Raw genomic sequence first — 18225 nt, 5'->3', positions numbered from 1 at the left:
CCTCACATTACAGCAGACATTCTCCGGCACGTACAGATGTGGTCAGTACAGACTCTACCATTAGATGACGCTGCGGTCCTGTATCTCCTCTATAGTCAGTGTCGTCTCCCCACATTACAGCAGACATTCTCCGGCACGTACAGATGTGATCAGTACAGACTCTACCATTAGATGACGCTGCGGTCCTGTATCTCCTCTATAGTCAGTGTCGTCTCCTCACATTACAGCAGACATTCTCCGGCACGTACAGATGTGATCAGTACAGACTCTACCATTAGATGGCGCTGCGGTCCTGTATCTCCTCTATAGTCAGTGTCGTCTCCCCACATTACAGCAGACATTCTCCGGCACGTACAGATGTGATCAGTACAGACTCTACCATTAGATGGTGCTGCGGTCCTGTATCTCCTCTATAGTCAGTGTCGTCTCCTCACATTACAGCAGACATTCTCCGGCACGTACAGATGTGGTCAGTACAGACTCTACCATTAGATGGCGCTGCGGTCCTGTATCTCCTCTATAGTCAGTGTCGTCTCCTCACATTACAGCAGACATTCTCCGGCACGTACAGATGTGATCAGTACAGACTCTACCATTAGATGACGCTGCGGTCCTGTATCTCCTCTATAGTCAGTGTCGTCTCCTCACATTACAGCAGACATTCTCCGGCACGTACAGATGTGGTCAGTACAGACTCTACCATTAGATGGTGCTGCGGTCCTGTATCTCCTCTATAGTCAGTGTCGTCTCCTCACATTACAGCAGACATTCTCCGGCACGTACAGATGTGGTCAGTACAGACTCTACCATTAGATGGTGCTGCGGTCCTGTATCTCCTCTATAGTCAGTGTCGTCTCCTCACATTACAGCAGACATTCTCCGGCACGTACAGATGTGGTCAGTACAGACTCTACCATTAGATGGTGCTGCGGTCCTGTATCTCCTCTATAGTCAGTGTCGTCTCCTCACATTACAGCAGACATTCTCCGGCACGTACAGATGTGATCAGTACAGACTCTACCATTAGATGACGCTGCGGTCCTGTATCTCCTCTATAGTCAGTGTCGTCTCCTCACATTACAGCAGACATTCTCCGGCACGTACAGATGTGGTCAGTACAGACTCTACCATTAGATGGTGCTGCGGTCCTGTATCTCCTCTATAGTCAGTGTCGTCTCCTCACATTACAGCAGACATTCTCCGGCACGTACAGATGTGGTCAGTACAGACTCTACCATTAGATGGTGCTGCGGTCCTGTATCTCCTCTATAGTCAGTGTCGTCTCCTCACATTACAGCAGACATTCTCCGGCACGTACAGATGTGATCAGTACAGACTCTACCATTAGATGACGCTGCGGTCCTGTATCTCCTCTATAGTCAGTGTCGTCTCCTCACATTACAGCAGACATTCTCCGGCACGTACAGATGTGATCAGTACAGACTCTACCATTAGATGACGCTGCGGTCCTGTATCTCCTCTATAGTCAGTGTCGTCTCCTCACATTACAGCAGACATTCTCCGGCACGTACAGATGTGGTCAGTACAGACTCTACCATTAGATGACGCTGCGGTCCTGTATCTCCTCTATAGTCAGTGTCGTCTCCTCACATTACAGCAGACATTCTCCGGCACGTACAGATGTGGTCAGTACAGACTCTACCATTAGATGGCGCTGCGGTCCTGTATCTCCTCTATAGTCAGTGTGGTCTCCTCACATTACAGCAGACATTCTCCGGCACGTACAGATGTGGTCAGTACAGACTCTACCATTAGATGGTGCTGCGGTCCTGTATCTCCTCTATAGTCAGTTTTGTCTCCCCACATTACAGCAGACATTCTCCGGCACGTACAGATGTGGTCAGTACAGACTCTACCATTAGATGACGCTGCGGTCCTGTATCTCCTCTATAGTCAGTGTCGTCTCCTCACATTACAGCAGACATTCTCCGGCACGTACAGATGTGGTCAGTGCAGACTCTACCATTAGATGGTGCTGCGGTCCTGTATCTCCTCTATAGTCAGTGTCGTCTCCTCACATTACAGCACACATTCTCCGGCACGTACAGATGTGGTCAGTACAGATTCTACCATTAGATGACGCTGCGGTCCTGTATCTCCTCTATAGTCAGTGTCGTCTCCTCACATTACAGCAGACATTCTCCGGCACGTACAGATGTGGTCAGTACAGACTCTACCATTAGATGGTGCTGCGGTCCTGTATCTCCTCTATAGTCAGTGTCGTCTCCTCACATTACAGCAGACATTCTCCGGCACGTACAGATGTGGTCAGTGCAGACTCTACCATTAGATGACGCTGCGGTCCTGTATCTCCTCTATAGTCAGTGTCGTCTCCTCACATTACAGCAGACATTCTCCGGCACGTACAGATGTGGTCAGTACAGACTCTACCATTAGATGGTGCTGCGGTCCTGTATCTCCTCTATAGTCAGTGTCGTCTCCCCACATTACAGCAGACATTCTCCGGCACGTACAGATGTGATCAGTACAGACTCTACCATTAGATGACGCTGCGGTCCTGTATCTCCTCTATAGTCAGTGTCGTCTCCTCACATTACAGCAGACATTGTCCGGCACGTACAGATGTGGTCAGTACAGACTCTACCATTAGATGACGCTGCGGTCCTGTATCTCCTCTATAGTCAGTGTGGTCTCCTCACATTACAGCAGACATTCTCCGGCACGTACAGATGTGATCAGTACAGACTCTACCATTAGATGACGCTGCGGTCCTGTATCTCCTCTATAGTCAGTGTCGTCTCCTCACATTACAGCAGACATTCTCCAGCACGTACAGATGTGATCAGTACAGACTCTACCATTAGATGGTGCTGCGGTCCTGTATCTCCTCTATAGTCAGTGTCGTCTCCTCACATTACAGCAGACATTCTCCGGCACGTACAGATGTGATCAGTACAGACTCTACCATTAGATGACGCTGCGGTCCTGTATCTCCTCTATAGTCAGTGTCGTCTCCTCACATTACAGCAGACATTCTCCGGCACGTACAGATGTGGTCAGTACAGACTCTACCATTAGATGGCGCTGCGGTCCTGTATCTCCTCTATAGTCAGTGTCGTCTCCTCACATTACAGCAGACATTCTCCGGCACGTACAGATGTGGTCAGTACAGACTCTACCATTAGATGGTGCTGCGGTCCTGTATCTCCTCTATAGTCAGTGTCGTCTCCTCACATTACAGCAGACATTCTCCGGCACGTACAGATGTGGTCAGTACAGACTCTACCATTAGATGACGCTGCGGTCCTGTATCTCCTCTATAGTCAGTGTCGTCTCCTCACATTACAGCAGACATTCTCCGGCACGTACAGATGTGGTCAGTACAGACTCTACCATTAGATGGTGCTGCGGTCCTGTATCTCCTCTATAGTCAGTGTCGTCTCCTCACATTACAGCAGACATTCTCCGGCACGTACAGATGTGATCAGTACAGACTCTACCATTAGATGACGCTGCGGTCCTGTATCTCCTCTATAGTCAGTGTCGTCTCCTCACATTACAGCAGACATTCTCCGGCACGTACAGATGTGGTCAGTACAGACTCTACCATTAGATGGCGCTGCGGTCCTGTATCTCCTCTATAGTCAGTGTCGTCTCCTCACATTACAACAGACATTCTCCGGCACGTACAGATGTGGTCAGTACAGACTCTACCATTAGATGGTGCTGCGGTCCTGTATCTCCTCTATAGTCAGTGTCGTCTCCTCACATTACAGCAGACATTCTCCGGCACGTACAGATGTGATCAGTACAGACTCTACCATTAGATGACGCTGCGGTCCTGTATCTCCTCTATAGTCAGTGTCGTCTCCTCACATTACAGCAGACATTCTCCGGCACGTACAGATGTGGTCAGTACAGACTCTACCATTAGATGGCGCTGCGGTCCTGTATCTCCTCTATAGTCAGTGTCGTCTCCTCACATTACAGCAGACATTCTCCGGCACGTACAGATGTGGTCAGTACAGACTCTACCATTAGATGGTGCTGCGGTCCTGTATCTCCTCTATAGTCAGTGTCGTCTCCTCACATTACAGCAGACATTCTCCGGCACGTACAGATGTGGTCAGTACAGACTCTACCATTAGATGACGCTGCGGTCCTGTATCTCCTCTATAGTCAGTGTCGTCTCCTCACATTACAGCAGACATTCTCCGGCACGTACAGATGTGGTCAGTACAGACTCTACCATTAGATGGTGCTGCGGTCCTGTATCTCCTCTATAGTCAGTGTCGTCTCCTCACATTACAGCAGACATTCTCCGGCACGTACAGATGTGATCAGTACAGACTCTACCATTAGATGACGCTGCGGTCCTGTATCTCCTCTATAGTCAGTGTCGTCTCCTCACATTACAGCAGACATTCTCCGGCACGTACAGATGTGGTCAGTACAGACTCTACCATTAGATGGCGCTGCGGTCCTGTATCTCCTCTATAGTCAGTGTCGTCTCCTCACATTACAACAGACATTCTCCGGCACGTACAGATGTGGTCAGTACAGACTCTACCATTAGATGGTGCTGCGGTCCTGTATCTCCTCTATAGTCAGTGTCGTCTCCTCACATTACAGCAGACATTCTCCGGCACGTACAGATGTGGTCAGTACAGACTCTACCATTAGATGGTGCTGCGGTCCTGTATCTCCTCTATAGTCAGTGTCGTCTCCTCACATTACAGCAGACATTCTCCGGCACGTACAGATGTGGTCAGTACAGACTCTACCATTAGATGGCGCTGCGGTCCTGTATCTCCTCTATAGTCAGTGTCGTCTCCTCACATTACAGCAGACATTCTCCGGCACGTACAGATGTGATCAGTACAGACTCTACCATTAGATGACGCTGCGGTCCTGTATCTCCTCTATAGTCAGTGTCGTCTCCTCACATTACAGCAGACATTCTCCGGCACGTACAGATGTGATCAGTACAGACTCTACCATTAGATGACGCTGCGGTCCTGTATCTCCTCTGTAGTCAGTGTCGTCTCCTCACATTACAGCAGACATTCTCCGGCACGTACAGATGTGATCAGTACAGACTCTACCATTAGATGGCGCTGCGGTCCTGTATCTCCTCTATAGTCAGTGTCGTCTCCTCACATTACAGCAGACATTCTCCGGCACGTACAGATGTGGTCAGTACAGACTCTACCATTAGATGACGCTGCGGTCCTGTATCTCCTCTATAGTCAGTGTGGTCTCCTCACATTACAGCAGACATTCTCCGGCACGTACAGATGTGGTCAGTACAGACTCTACCATTAGATGGTGCTGCGGTCCTGTATCTCCTCTATAGTCAGTGTCGTCTCCTCACATTACAGCAGACATTCTCCGGCACGTACAGATGTGGTCAGTACAGACTCTACCATTAGATGGTGCTGCGGTCCTGTATCTCCTCTATAGTCAGTGTCGTCTCCTCACATTACAGCAGACATTCTCCGGCACGTACAGATGTGGTCAGTACAGACTCTACCATTAGATGGTGCTGTGGTCCTGTATCTCCTCTATAGTCAGTGTCGTCTCCCCACATTACAGCAGACATTCTCCGGCACGTACAGATGTGATCAGTACAGACTCTACCATTAGATGGCGCTGCGGTCCTGTATCTCCTCTATAGTCAGTGTCGTCTCCTCACATTACAGCAGACATTCTCCGGCACGTACAGATGTGATCAGTACAGACTCTACCATTAGATGGTGCTGCGGTCCTGTATCTCCTCTATAGTCAGTGTCGTCTCCTCACATTACAGCAGACATTCTCCGGCACGTACAGATGTGGTCAGTACAGACTCTACCATTAGATGGTGCTGCGGTCCTGTATCTCCTCTATAGTCAGCGTCGTCTCCCCACATTACAGCAGACATTCTCCGGCACGTACAGATGTGATCAGTACAGACTCTACCATTAGATGGCGCTGCGGTCCTGTATCTCCTCTATAGTCAGTGTCGTCTCCTCACATTACAGCAGACATTCTCCGGCACGTACAGATGTGATCAGTACAGACTCTACCATTAGATGGCGCTGCGGTCCTGTATCTCCTCTATAGTCAGTGTCGTCTCCCCACATTACAGCAGACATTCTCCGGCACGTACAGATGTGATCAGTTCAGACTCTACCATTAGATGGCGCTGCGGTCCTGTATCTCCTCTATAGTCAGTGTCGTCTCCTCACATTACAGCAGACATTCTCCGGCACGTACAGATGTGGTCAGTACAGACTCTACCATTAGATGGCGCTGCGGTCCTGTATCTCCTCTATAGTCAGTGTCGTCTCCTCACATTACAGCAGACATTCTCCGGCACGTACAGATGTGGTCAGTACAGACTCTACCATTAGATGGTGCTGCGGTCCTGTATCTCCTCTATAGTCAGTGTCGTCTCCTCACATTACAGCAGACATTCTCCGGCACGTACAGATGTGGTCAGTACAGACTCTACCATTAGATGACGCTGCGGTCCTGTATCTCCTCTATAGTCAGTGTCGTCTCCTCACATTACAGCAGACATTCTCCGGCACGTACAGATGTGGTCAGTACAGACTCTACCATTAGATGGTGCTGCGGTCCTGTATCTCCTCTATAGTCAGTGTCGTCTCCTCACATTACAGCAGACATTCTCCGGCACGTACAGATGTGATCAGTACAGACTCTACCATTAGATGGTGCTGCGGTCCTGTATCTCCTCTATAGTCAGTGTCGTCTCCTCACATTACAGCAGACATTCTCCGGCACGTACAGATGTGGTCAGTACAGACTCTACCATTAGATGGTGCTGCGGTCCTGTATCTCCTCTATAGTCAGTGTCGTCTCCTCACATTACAGCAGACATTCTCCTGCACGTACAGATGTGATCAGTACAGACTCTACCATTAGATGGTGCTGTGGTCCTGTATCTCCTCTATAGTCAGTGTCGTCTCCTCATATTACAGCAGACATTCTCCTGCACGTACAGATGTGGTCAGTACAGACTCTACCATTAGATGGTGCTGCGGTCCTGTATCTCCTCTATAGTCAGTGTCGTCTCCTCACATTACAGCAGACATTCTCCGGCACGTACAGATGTGGTCAGTACAGACTCTACCATTAGATGACGCTGCGGTCCTGTATCTCCTCTATAGTCAGTGTTGTCTCCTCACATTACAGCAGACATTCTCCGGCACGTACAGATGTGATCAGTACAGACTCTACCATTAGATGACGCTGCGGTCCTGTATCTCCTCTATGGTCAGTGTCGTCTCCTCACATTACAGCAGACATTCTCCGGCACGTACAGATGTGGTCAGTACAGACTCTACCATTAGATGACGCTGCGGTCCTGTATCTCCTCTATAGTCAGTGTCGTCTCCTCACATTACAGCAGACATTCTCCGGCACGTACAGATGTGGTCAGTACAGACTCTACCATTAGATGACGCTGCGGTCCTGTATCTCCTCTATAGTCAGTGTCGTCTCCTCACATTACAGCAGACATTCTCCGGCACGTACAGATGTGGTCAGTACAGACTCTACCATTAGATGACGCTGCGGTCCTGTATCTCCTCTATAGTCAGTGTCGTCTCCTCACATTACAGCAGACATTCTCCGGCACGTACAGATGTGGTCAGTACAGACTCTACCATTAGATGGTGCTGCGGTCCTGTATCTCCTCTATAGTCAGTGTCGTCTCCTCACATTACAGCAGACATTCTCCGGCACGTACAGATGTGATCAGTGCAGACTCTACCATTAGATGGCGCTGCGGTCCTGTATCTCCTCTATAGTCAGTGTCGTCTCCTCACATTACAGCATACATTCTCCGGCACGTACAGATGTGGTCAGTACAGACTCTACCATTAGATGGTGCTGCGGTCCTGTATCTCCTCTATAGTCAGTGTCGTCTCCCCACATTACAGCAGACATTCTCCGGCACGTACAGATGTGGTCAGTGCAGACTCTACCATTAGATGGTGCTGCGGTCCTGTATCTCCTCTATAGTCAGTGTCGTCTCCTCACATTACAGCAGACATTCTCCGGCACGTACAGATGTGATCAGTACAGACTCTACCATTAGATGACGCTGCGGTCCTGTATCTCCTCTATAGTCAGTGTCGTCTCCCCACATTACAGCAGACATTCTCCGGCACGTACAGATGTGATCAGTACAGACTCTACCATTAGATGACGCTGCGGTCCTGTATCTCCTCTATAGTCAGTGTCGTCTCCTCACATTACAGCAGACATTCTCCGGCACGTACAGATGTGATCAGTACAGACTCTACCATTAGATGGCGCTGCGGTCCTGTATCTCCTCTATAGTCAGTGTCGTCTCCCCACATTACAGCAGACATTCTCCGGCACGTACAGATGTGATCAGTACAGACTCTACCATTAGATGGTGCTGCGGTCCTGTATCTCCTCTATAGTCAGTGTCGTCTCCTCACATTACAGCAGACATTCTCCGGCACGTACAGATGTGGTCAGTACAGACTCTACCATTAGATGGCGCTGCGGTCCTGTATCTCCTCTATAGTCAGTGTCGTCTCCTCACATTACAGCAGACATTCTCCGGCACGTACAGATGTGGTCAGTACAGACTCTACCATTAGATGGCGCTGCGGTCCTGTATCTCCTCTATAGTCAGTGTCGTCTCCTCACATTACAGCAGACATTCTCCGGCACGTACAGATGTGATCAGTACAGACTCTACCATTAGATGACGCTGCGGTCCTGTATCTCCTCTATAGTCAGTGTCGTCTCCTCACATTACAGCAGACATTCTCCGGCACGTACAGATGTGGTCAGTACAGACTCTACCATTAGATGGTGCTGCGGTCCTGTATCTCCTCTATAGTCAGTGTCGTCTCCTCACATTACAGCAGACATTCTCCGGCACGTACAGATGTGGTCAGTACAGACTCTACCATTAGATGGTGCTGCGGTCCTGTATCTCCTCTATAGTCAGTGTCGTCTCCTCACATTACAGCAGACATTCTCCGGCACGTACAGATGTGGTCAGTGCAGACTCTACCATTAGATGGCGCTGCGGTCCTGTATCTCCTCTATAGTCAGTGTCGTCTCCTCACATTACAGCAGACATTCTCCGGCACGTACAGATGTGGTCAGTACAGACTCTACCATTAGATGGCGCTGCGGTCCTGTATCTCCTCTATAGTCAGTGTCGTCTCCTCACATTACAGCAGACATTCTCCGGCACGTACAGATGTGATCAGTACAGACTCTACCATTAGATGACGCTGCGGTCCTGTATCTCCTCTATAGTCAGTGTCGTCTCCTCACATTACAGCAGACATTCTCCGGCACGTACAGATGTGGTCAGTACAGACTCTACCATTAGATGGTGCTGCGGTCCTGTATCTCCTCTATAGTCAGTGTCGTCTCCTCACATTACAGCAGACATTCTCCGGCACGTACAGATGTGGTCAGTACAGACTCTTCCATTAGATGGTGCTGCGGTCCTGTATCTCCTCTATAGTCAGTGTCGTCTCCTCACATTACAGCAGACATTCTCCGGCACGTACAGATGTGATCAGTACAGACTCTACCATTAGATGGCGCTGCGGTCCTGTATCTCCTCTATAGTCAGTGTCGTCTCCTCACATTACAGCAGACATTCTCCGGCACGTACAGATGTGGTCAGTACAGACTCTACCATTAGATGGTGCTGCGGTCCTGTATCTCCTCTATAGTCAGTGTCGTCTCCTCACATTACAGCAGACATTCTCCGGCACGTACAGATGTGGTCAGTACAGACTCTACCATTAGATGGCGCTGCGGTCCTGTATCTCCTCTATAGTCAGTGTCGTCTCCTCACATTACAGCAGACATTCTCCGGCACGTACAGATGTGATCAGTACAGACTCTACCAATAGATGATGCTGCGGTCCTGTATCTCCTCTATAGTCAGTGTCGTCTCCTCACATTACAGCAGACATTCTCCGGCACGTACAGATGTGGTCAGTACAGACTCTACCATTAGATGACGCTGCGGTCCTGTATCTCCTCTATAGTCAGTGTCGTCTCCTCACATTACAGCAGACATTCTCCGGCACGTACAGATGTGGTCAGTACAGACTCTACCATTAGATGGTGCTGCGGTCCTGTATCTCCTCTATAGTCAGTGTCGTCTCCTCACATTACAGCAGACATTCTCCGGCACGTACAGATGTGATCAGTACAGACTCTACCATTAGATGGTGCTGCGGTCCTGTATCTCCTCTATAGTCAGTGTCATCTCCTCACATTACAGCAGACATTCTCCGGCACGTACAGATGTGGTCAGTACAGACTCTACCATTAGATGACGCTGCGGTCCTGTATCTCCTCTATAGTCAGTGTGGTCTCCTCACATTACAGCAGACATTCTCCGGCACGTACAGATGTGGTCAGTACAGACTCTATCATTAGATGACGCTGCGGTCCTGTATCTCCTCTATAGTCAGTGTGGTCTCCTCACATTACAGCAGACATTCTCCGGCACGTACAGATGTGGTCAGTACAGACTCTACCATTAGATGGTGCTGCGGTCCTGTATCTCCTCTATAGTCAGTGTGGTCTCCTCACATTACAGCAGACATTCTCCGGCACGTACAGATGTGGTCAGTACAGACTCTACCATTAGATGACGCTGCGGTCCTGTATCTCCTCTATAGTCAGTGTCGTCTCCTCACATTACAGCAGACATTCTCCGGCACGTACAGATGTGATCAGTACAGACTCTACCATTAGATGGTGCTGCGGTCCTGTATCTCCTCTATAGTCAGTGTCGTCTCCTCACATTACAGCAGACATTCTCCGGCACGTACAGATGTGGTCAGTACAGACTCTACCATTAGATGACGCTGCGGTCCTGTATCTCCTCTATAGTCAGTGTCGTCTCCTCACATTACAGCAGACATTCTCCGGCACGTACAGATGTGATCAGTACAGACTCTACCATTAGATGGTGCTGCGGTCCTGTATCTCCTCTATAGTCAGTGTCGTCTCCTCACATTACAGCAGACATTCTCCGGCACGTACAGATGTGGTCAGTACAGACTCTACCATTAGATGGTGCTGCGGTCCTGTATCTCCTCTATAGTCAGTGTCGTCTCCTCACATTACAGCAGACATTCTCCGGCACGTACAGATGTGGTCAGTACAGACTCTACCATTAGATGACGCTGCGGTCCTGTATCTCCTCTATAGTCAGTGTCGTCTCCTCACATTACAGCAGACATTCTCCGGCACGTACAGATGTGATCAGTACAGACTCTACCATTAGATGACGCTGCGGTCCTGTATCTCCTCTATAGTCAGTGTCGTCTCCTCACATTACAGCAGACATTCTCCGGCACGTACAGATGTGATCAGTACAGACTCTACCATTAGATGGTGCTGCGGTCCTGTATCTCCTCTATAGTCAGTGTCGTCTCCCCACATTACAGCAGACATTCTCCGGCACGTACAGATGTGGTCAGTACAGACTCTACCATTAGATGACGCTGCGGTCCTGTATCTCCTCTATAGTCAGTGTGGTCTCCTCACATTACAGCAGACATTCTCCAGCACGTACAGATGTGATCAGTACAGACTCTACCATTAGATGACGCTGCGGTCCTGTATCTCCTCTATAGTCAGTGTGGTCTCCTCACATTACAGCAGACATTCTCCGGCACGTACAGATGTGATCAGTACAGACTCTACCATTAGATGACGCTGCGGTCCTGTATCTCCTCTATAGTCAGTGTCGTCTCCTCACATTACAGCAGACATTCTCCGGCACGTACAGATGTGGTCAGTACAGACTCTACCATTAGATGGTGCTGCGGTCCTGTATCTCCTCTATAGTCAGTGTCGTCTCCTCACATTACAGCAGACATTCTCCGGCACGTACAGATGTGATCAGTACAGACTCTACCATTAGATGGTGCTGCGGTCCTGTATCTCCTCTATAGTCAGTGTCATCTCCTCACATTACAGCAGACATTCTCCGGCACGTACAGATGTGGTCAGTACAGACTCTACCATTAGATGACGCTGCGGTCCTGTATCTCCTCTATAGTCAGTGTGGTCTCCTCACATTACAGCAGACATTCTCCGGCACGTACAGATGTGGTCAGTACAGACTCTACCATTAGATGACGCTGCGGTCCTGTATCTCCTCTATAGTCAGTGTGGTCTCCTCACATTACAGCAGACATTCTCCGGCACGTACAGATGTGGTCAGTACAGACTCTACCATTAGATGGTGCTGCGGTCCTGTATCTCCTCTATAGTCAGTGTGGTCTCCTCACATTACAGCAGACATTCTCCGGCACGTACAGATGTGGTCAGTACAGACTCTACCATTAGATGACGCTGCGGTCCTGTATCTCCTCTATAGTCAGTGTCGTCTCCTCACATTACAGCAGACATTCTCCGGCACGTACAGATGTGATCAGTACAGACTCTACCATTAGATGGTGCTGCGGTCCTGTATCTCCTCTATAGTCAGTGTCGTCTCCTCACATTACAGCAGACATTCTCCGGCACGTACAGATGTGGTCAGTACAGACTCTACCATTAGATGACGCTGCGGTCCTGTATCTCCTCTATAGTCAGTGTCGTCTCCTCACATTACAGCAGACATTCTCCGGCACGTACAGATGTGATCAGTACAGACTCTACCATTAGATGGTGCTGCGGTCCTGTATCTCCTCTATAGTCAGTGTCGTCTCCTCACATTACAGCAGACATTCTCCGGCACGTACAGATGTGGTCAGTACAGACTCTACCATTAGATGACGCTGCGGTCCTGTATCTCCTCTATAGTCAGTGTCGTCTCCTCACATTACAGCAGACATTCTCCGGCACGTACAGATGTGATCAGTACAGACTCTACCATTAGATGACGCTGCGGTCCTGTATCTCCTCTATAGTCAGTGTCGTCTCCTCACATTACAGCAGACATTCTCCGGCACGTACAGATGTGATCAGTACAGACTCTACCATTAGATGACGCTGCGGTCCTGTATCTCCTCTATAGTCAGTGTCGTCTCCCCACATTACAGCAGACATTCTCCGGCACGTACAGATGTGGTCAGTACAGACTCTACCATTAGATGACGCTGCGGTCCTGTATCTCCTCTATAGTCAGTGTGGTCTCCTCACATTACAGCAGACATTCTCCAGCACGTACAGATGTGATCAGTACAGACTCTACCATTAGATGACGCTGCGGTCCTGTATCTCCTCTATAGTCAGTGTGGTCTCCTCACATTACAGCAGACATTCTCCGGCACGTACAGATGTGATCAGTACAGACTCTACCATTAGATGACGCTGCGGTCCTGTATCTCCTCTATAGTCAGTGTCGTCTCCTCACATTACAGCAGACATTCTCCGGCACGTACAGATGTGGTCAGTACAGACTCTACCATTAGATGACGCTGCGGTCCTGTATCTCCTCTATAGTCAGTGTCGTCTCCTCACATTACAGCAGACATTCTCCGGCACGTACAGATGTGGTCAGTACAGACTCTACCATTAGATGACGCTGTGGTCCTGTATCTCCTCTATAGTCAGTGTCGTCTCCTCACATTACAGCAGACATTCTCCGGCACGTACAGATGTGGTCAGTACAGACTCTACCATTAGATGACGCTGTGGTCCTGTATCTCCTCTATAGTCAGTGTCGTCTCCTCACATTACAGCAGACATTCTCCGGCACGTACAGATGTGGTCAGTACAGACTCTGCCATTAGATGACGCTGCGGTCCTGTATCTCCTCTATAGTCAGTGTCGTCTCCTCACATTACAGCAGACATTCTCCGGCACGTACAGATGTGATCAGTACAGACTCTACCATTAGATGACGCTGCGGTCCTGTATCTCCTCTATAGTCAGTGTCGTCTCCTCACATTACAGCAGACATTCTCCGGCACGTACAGATGTGGTCAGTACAGACTCTACCATTAGATGACGCTGCGGTCCTGTATCTCCTCTATAGTCAGTGTCGTCTCCCCACATTACAGCAGACATTCTCCGGCACGTACAGATGTGATCAGTACAGACTCTACCATTAGATGGTGCTGCGGTCCTGTATCTCCTCTATAGTCAGTGTCGTCTCCTCACATTACAGCAGACATTCTCCGGCACGTACAGATGTGATCAGTACAGACTCTACCATTAGATGACGCTGCGGTCCTGTATCTCCTCTATAGTCAGTGTCGTCTCCTCACATTACAGCAGACATTCTCCGGCACGTACAGATGTGGTCAGTACAGACTCTGCCATTAGATGACGCTGCGGTCCTGTATCTCCTCTATAGTCAGTGTCGTCTCCTCACATTACAGCAGACATTCTCCGGCACGTACAGATGTGATCAGTACAGACTCTACCATTAGATGACGCTGCGGTCCTGTATCTCCTCTATAGTCAGTGTCGTCTCCTCACATTACAGCAGACATTCTCCGGCACGTACAGATGTGGTCAGTACAGACTCTACCATTAGATGACGCTGCGGTCCTGTATCTCCTCTATAGTCAGTGTCGTCTCCCCACATTACAGCAGACATTCTCCGGCACGTACAGATGTGATCAGTACAGACTCTACCATTAGATGGTGCTGCGGTCCTGTATCTCCTCTATAGTCAGTGTCGTCTCCTCACATTACAGCAGACATTCTCCGGCACGTACAGATGTGATCAGTACAGACTCTACCATTAGATGACGCTGCGGTCCTGTATCTCCTCTATAGTCAGTGTCGTCTCCTCACATTACAGCAGACATTCTCCGGCACGTACAGATGTGGTCAGTACAGACTCTACCATTAGATGACGCTGTGGTCCTGTATCTCCTCTATAGTCAGTGTCGTCTCCTCACATTACAGCAGACATTCTCCGGCACGTACAGATGTGGTCAGTACAGACTCTACCATTAGATGGTGCTGCGGTCCTGTATCTCCTCTATATTCAGTGTCGTCTCCTCACATTACAGCAGACATTCTCCGGCACGTACAGATGTGGTCAGTACAGACTCTACCATTAGATGGTGCTGCGGTCCTGTATCTCCTCTATAGTCAGTGTCGTCTCCTCACATTACAGCAGACATTCTCCGGCACGTACAGATGTGATCAGTACAGACTCTACCATTAGATGGTGCTGCGGTCCTGTATCTCCTCTATAGTCAGTGTCGTCTCCTCACATTACAGCAGACATTCTCCGGCACGTACAGATGTGGTCAGTACAGACTCTACCATTAGATGACGCTGTGGTCCTGTATCTCCTCTATAGTCAGTGTCGTCTCCTCACATTACAGCAGACATTCTCCGGCACGTACAGATGTGGTCAGTACAGACTCTACCATTAGATGGTGCTGCGGTCCTGTATCTCCTCTATATTCAGTGTCGTCTCCTCACATTACAGCAGACATTCTCCGGCACGTACAGATGTGGTCAGTACAGACTCTACCATTAGATGACGCTGTGGTCCTGTATGGTGATGTCCGTATTGTGCACATGTTTTTCTTTTCGGTGAGGTTTCCTTTTTTCTGTTTTTCAGGGGCTGCTTCCTAACCTCCTCTCTGGTTGGCACCCTGGCCCTCAGCCTCACCATCCCGCTCTCCATCATTGCAGACATCTGCATGCAGAAGGTAACTGAGTATAGTTGTGGAAATGTCCGCTTGCCGTGCTCTGTGGTCATCTGCCCCTCCAGCGTCCGCGCCATGTGCCGTGCATTGTGCTAGTGTTGTGCCAATAGATTATAGGCTGATGGTGCCTAAAGCATGTGATCTATAGCAATAATCTGCTATCGTCCTCGCCATGTCTCCTGCAAGGCTCAGTCCACATTTCTTTAGAGGATTAGAAATTTTGGTCTTTTTTCTGCTTCTATTAATTTTTTTATGGGGTCTGATCGCTTTGTTTCTGTAATGTATTGTTTAGTTTGTTATTGAACTTTGACGGTCTTATCCTGTATGCAGAAATGTGAACCTGGCCCTACCTCTAACCTGGTCCTGGCCCTAACCTGGCCCTAACTCTAACCTGGCCCTAACTCTAACCTGGTCCTAGCCCTAACCTGGCCCTAACTCTAACCTGGTCCTGGCCCTAACCTGGCCCTAACTCTAACCTGGCCCTAACTCTAACCTGGTCCTAGCCCTAACCTGGCCCTAACTCTAACCTGGTCCTAGCCCTAACCTGGCCCTAACTCTAACCTGGTCCTGGCCCTAACCTGGCCCTAACTCTAACCTGGTCCTGGCCCTAACCTGGCCCTAACTCTAACCTGGTCCTGGCCCTAACCTGGCCCTAACTCTAACCTGGTCCTAGCCCTAACCTGGCCCTAACTCTAACCTGGTCCTGGCCCTAACCTGGCCCTAACTCTAACCTGGTCCTGGCCCTAACCTGGCCCTAACTCTAACCTGGTCCTGGCCCTAACTTGACCCTAGGCCTAACCTGACCCTAACTCTAATCTTGCTCAAAGCTTACTTCAAAGCTTTGACAAAGACCGTGGTACGGTCGAAACGCGTTGCTTTACCCACTGGGGCCATGGTGATGTATTAGGAGCACTTTTTGTATAATTTATTTTGCAATTTGCATTTTAACTTAAAATTTTTTTTTCCAATAAACTGTTTATATTTTATTGAGCTGGAACATTGCATTTTTTCTATCTACCAAAGTCTTGTCAGGATCTGGTTCCGTGCTCTCTACAAAAATGGTGAGCTGGCTTTGCTTTTTCTTTCACGATCCTCAAGAATAACTGTGCTTCATAGACTTTCTGCTTGATTGCATTTTTCTCTGAAGTTTCCTATAGACTGCTGAGCTGCGTTTATTATTTGCACCAAGTGTTGTGGACTTGAGTTTCTGTCTGCACCTGTTTGAATCACCGTGTGATAATATAGACTTTATCACTTATAAAACTGTGTCCTGTTGTTCCACGCAAAGAGTCTCCTGAGTTATCCCCTATAATTATTACAAAGAGGTAGTCACCGGGAATGGTCTTCCAACAATCTTGAAGGAGTTCCCAGAGATGCTTAGCACTTGTTGGCCCTTTTGCCTTCACTCTGCGGTCGGTCCAGCTCACCCCAAACCATCTCGATTGGGTTCAGGTCTGGTGACTGTGGAGGCCAGGTCATCTGGCGTAGCACCCATCACTCTCCATCTTGGTCAAATAGCCCTTACACAGCCTGGAGGTGTGTTTGGGGTCATTGTCCTGTTGAAATAAATGATGGTCCAACTAAACGGAAACCGGATGGAATAGCATGCCGCTGCAAGATGCTGTGGTAGCCATGCTGGTTCAGTATGCCTTCAATTTTGAATAAATCCCCAACAGTGTCACCAGCAAAGCACCCGCACACCATCACACCTCCTCCACCATGCTTCACGGTGGGAACCAGGCATGTAGAGTCCATCCGTTCACCTTTTCTGTGTCGCGCAAAGCACAGTGGTTGGAACCAAAGATCTCAAATTTGGACTCATCAGACCAAAGCCCAGATTTCCACTGGTCTAGTGTCCATTCCTTGTGTTTTTTAGCCCAAACAAATCTCTTCTGCTTGTTGCCTGTCCTTAGCAGTGGTTTCCTAGCAGCTATTTTACCATGAAGGCCTGCTGCACAAAGTCTCCTCTTAGCAGTTGTTGTAGAGATGTGTCTGGTGCTAGAACTCTGTGTGGCATTGACCTGGTCTCTAATCTGAGCTGCTGTTATCCTGCGATTTCTGAGGCTGGTGACTAGGATACACTTATCCTCAGAAGCAGAGGTGACTCTTGGTCTTCCTTTCCTGGGGCGGTCCTCATGTGAGCCAGTTTCTTTGTAGCACTTGATGGTTTTTGCCACTGCACTTGGGGACACTTTCAAAGTTTGCCCAATTTTTTGGACTGACTGACCTTCATTTCTTAAAGTAATGATGGCCACTCGTTTTTCTTTACTTAGCTGCTTTTTTCTTGCCATAATACAAATTCTAACAGTTTATTCAGTAGGACTATCAGCTGTGTATCCACCAGACTTCTGCACGACACAACTGATGGTCCCAACCCCATTTATAAGGCAAGAAATCCCACTTATTAAACCTGACAGGGCACACCTGTGAAGTGAAGACCATTCCCGGTGACTACCTCTTGAAGCTCATCAAGAGAATGCCAAGAGTGTGCAAAGCAGTCATCAAAGCAAAAGGTGGCTACTGTGAAGAACCTAGAATATAAGACATAATTTCAGTTGTTTCACACTTTTTTGTTAAGTAT

The 18225-nt window shown here is 48.9% G+C and overlaps 1 protein-coding gene across 5 annotated transcripts in view; it reads left to right on the top strand.

Moving 5' to 3' along the window:
- The window catches only part of SLC35F5 (solute carrier family 35 member F5), a 335251-nt gene that overhangs the window by 290338 nt on the left and 26688 nt on the right, over positions 1 to 18225 (top strand). For 4 of the 5 annotated variants that reach the window (XM_077273436.1, XM_077273435.1, XM_077273437.1 and 1 more), the window contains one exon: positions 15557 to 15647. In XM_077273436.1, the coding sequence (XP_077129551.1) occupies positions 15557 to 15647 (91 nt within the window). Of the gene's footprint in view, positions 1 to 15556; positions 15648 to 16667; positions 16706 to 18225 lie in introns of all 5 variants that reach the window. The other variant, XM_077273438.1, reaches the window with a different exon arrangement.

Source organism: Ranitomeya variabilis, chromosome 7 (assembly GCF_051348905.1).
Source record: "Ranitomeya variabilis isolate aRanVar5 chromosome 7, aRanVar5.hap1, whole genome shotgun sequence".
In the NCBI taxonomy this organism is placed as follows: domain Eukaryota; kingdom Metazoa; phylum Chordata; class Amphibia; order Anura; family Dendrobatidae; genus Ranitomeya; species Ranitomeya variabilis.
This window is presented reverse-complemented; position numbering and strand designations above follow the sequence as displayed.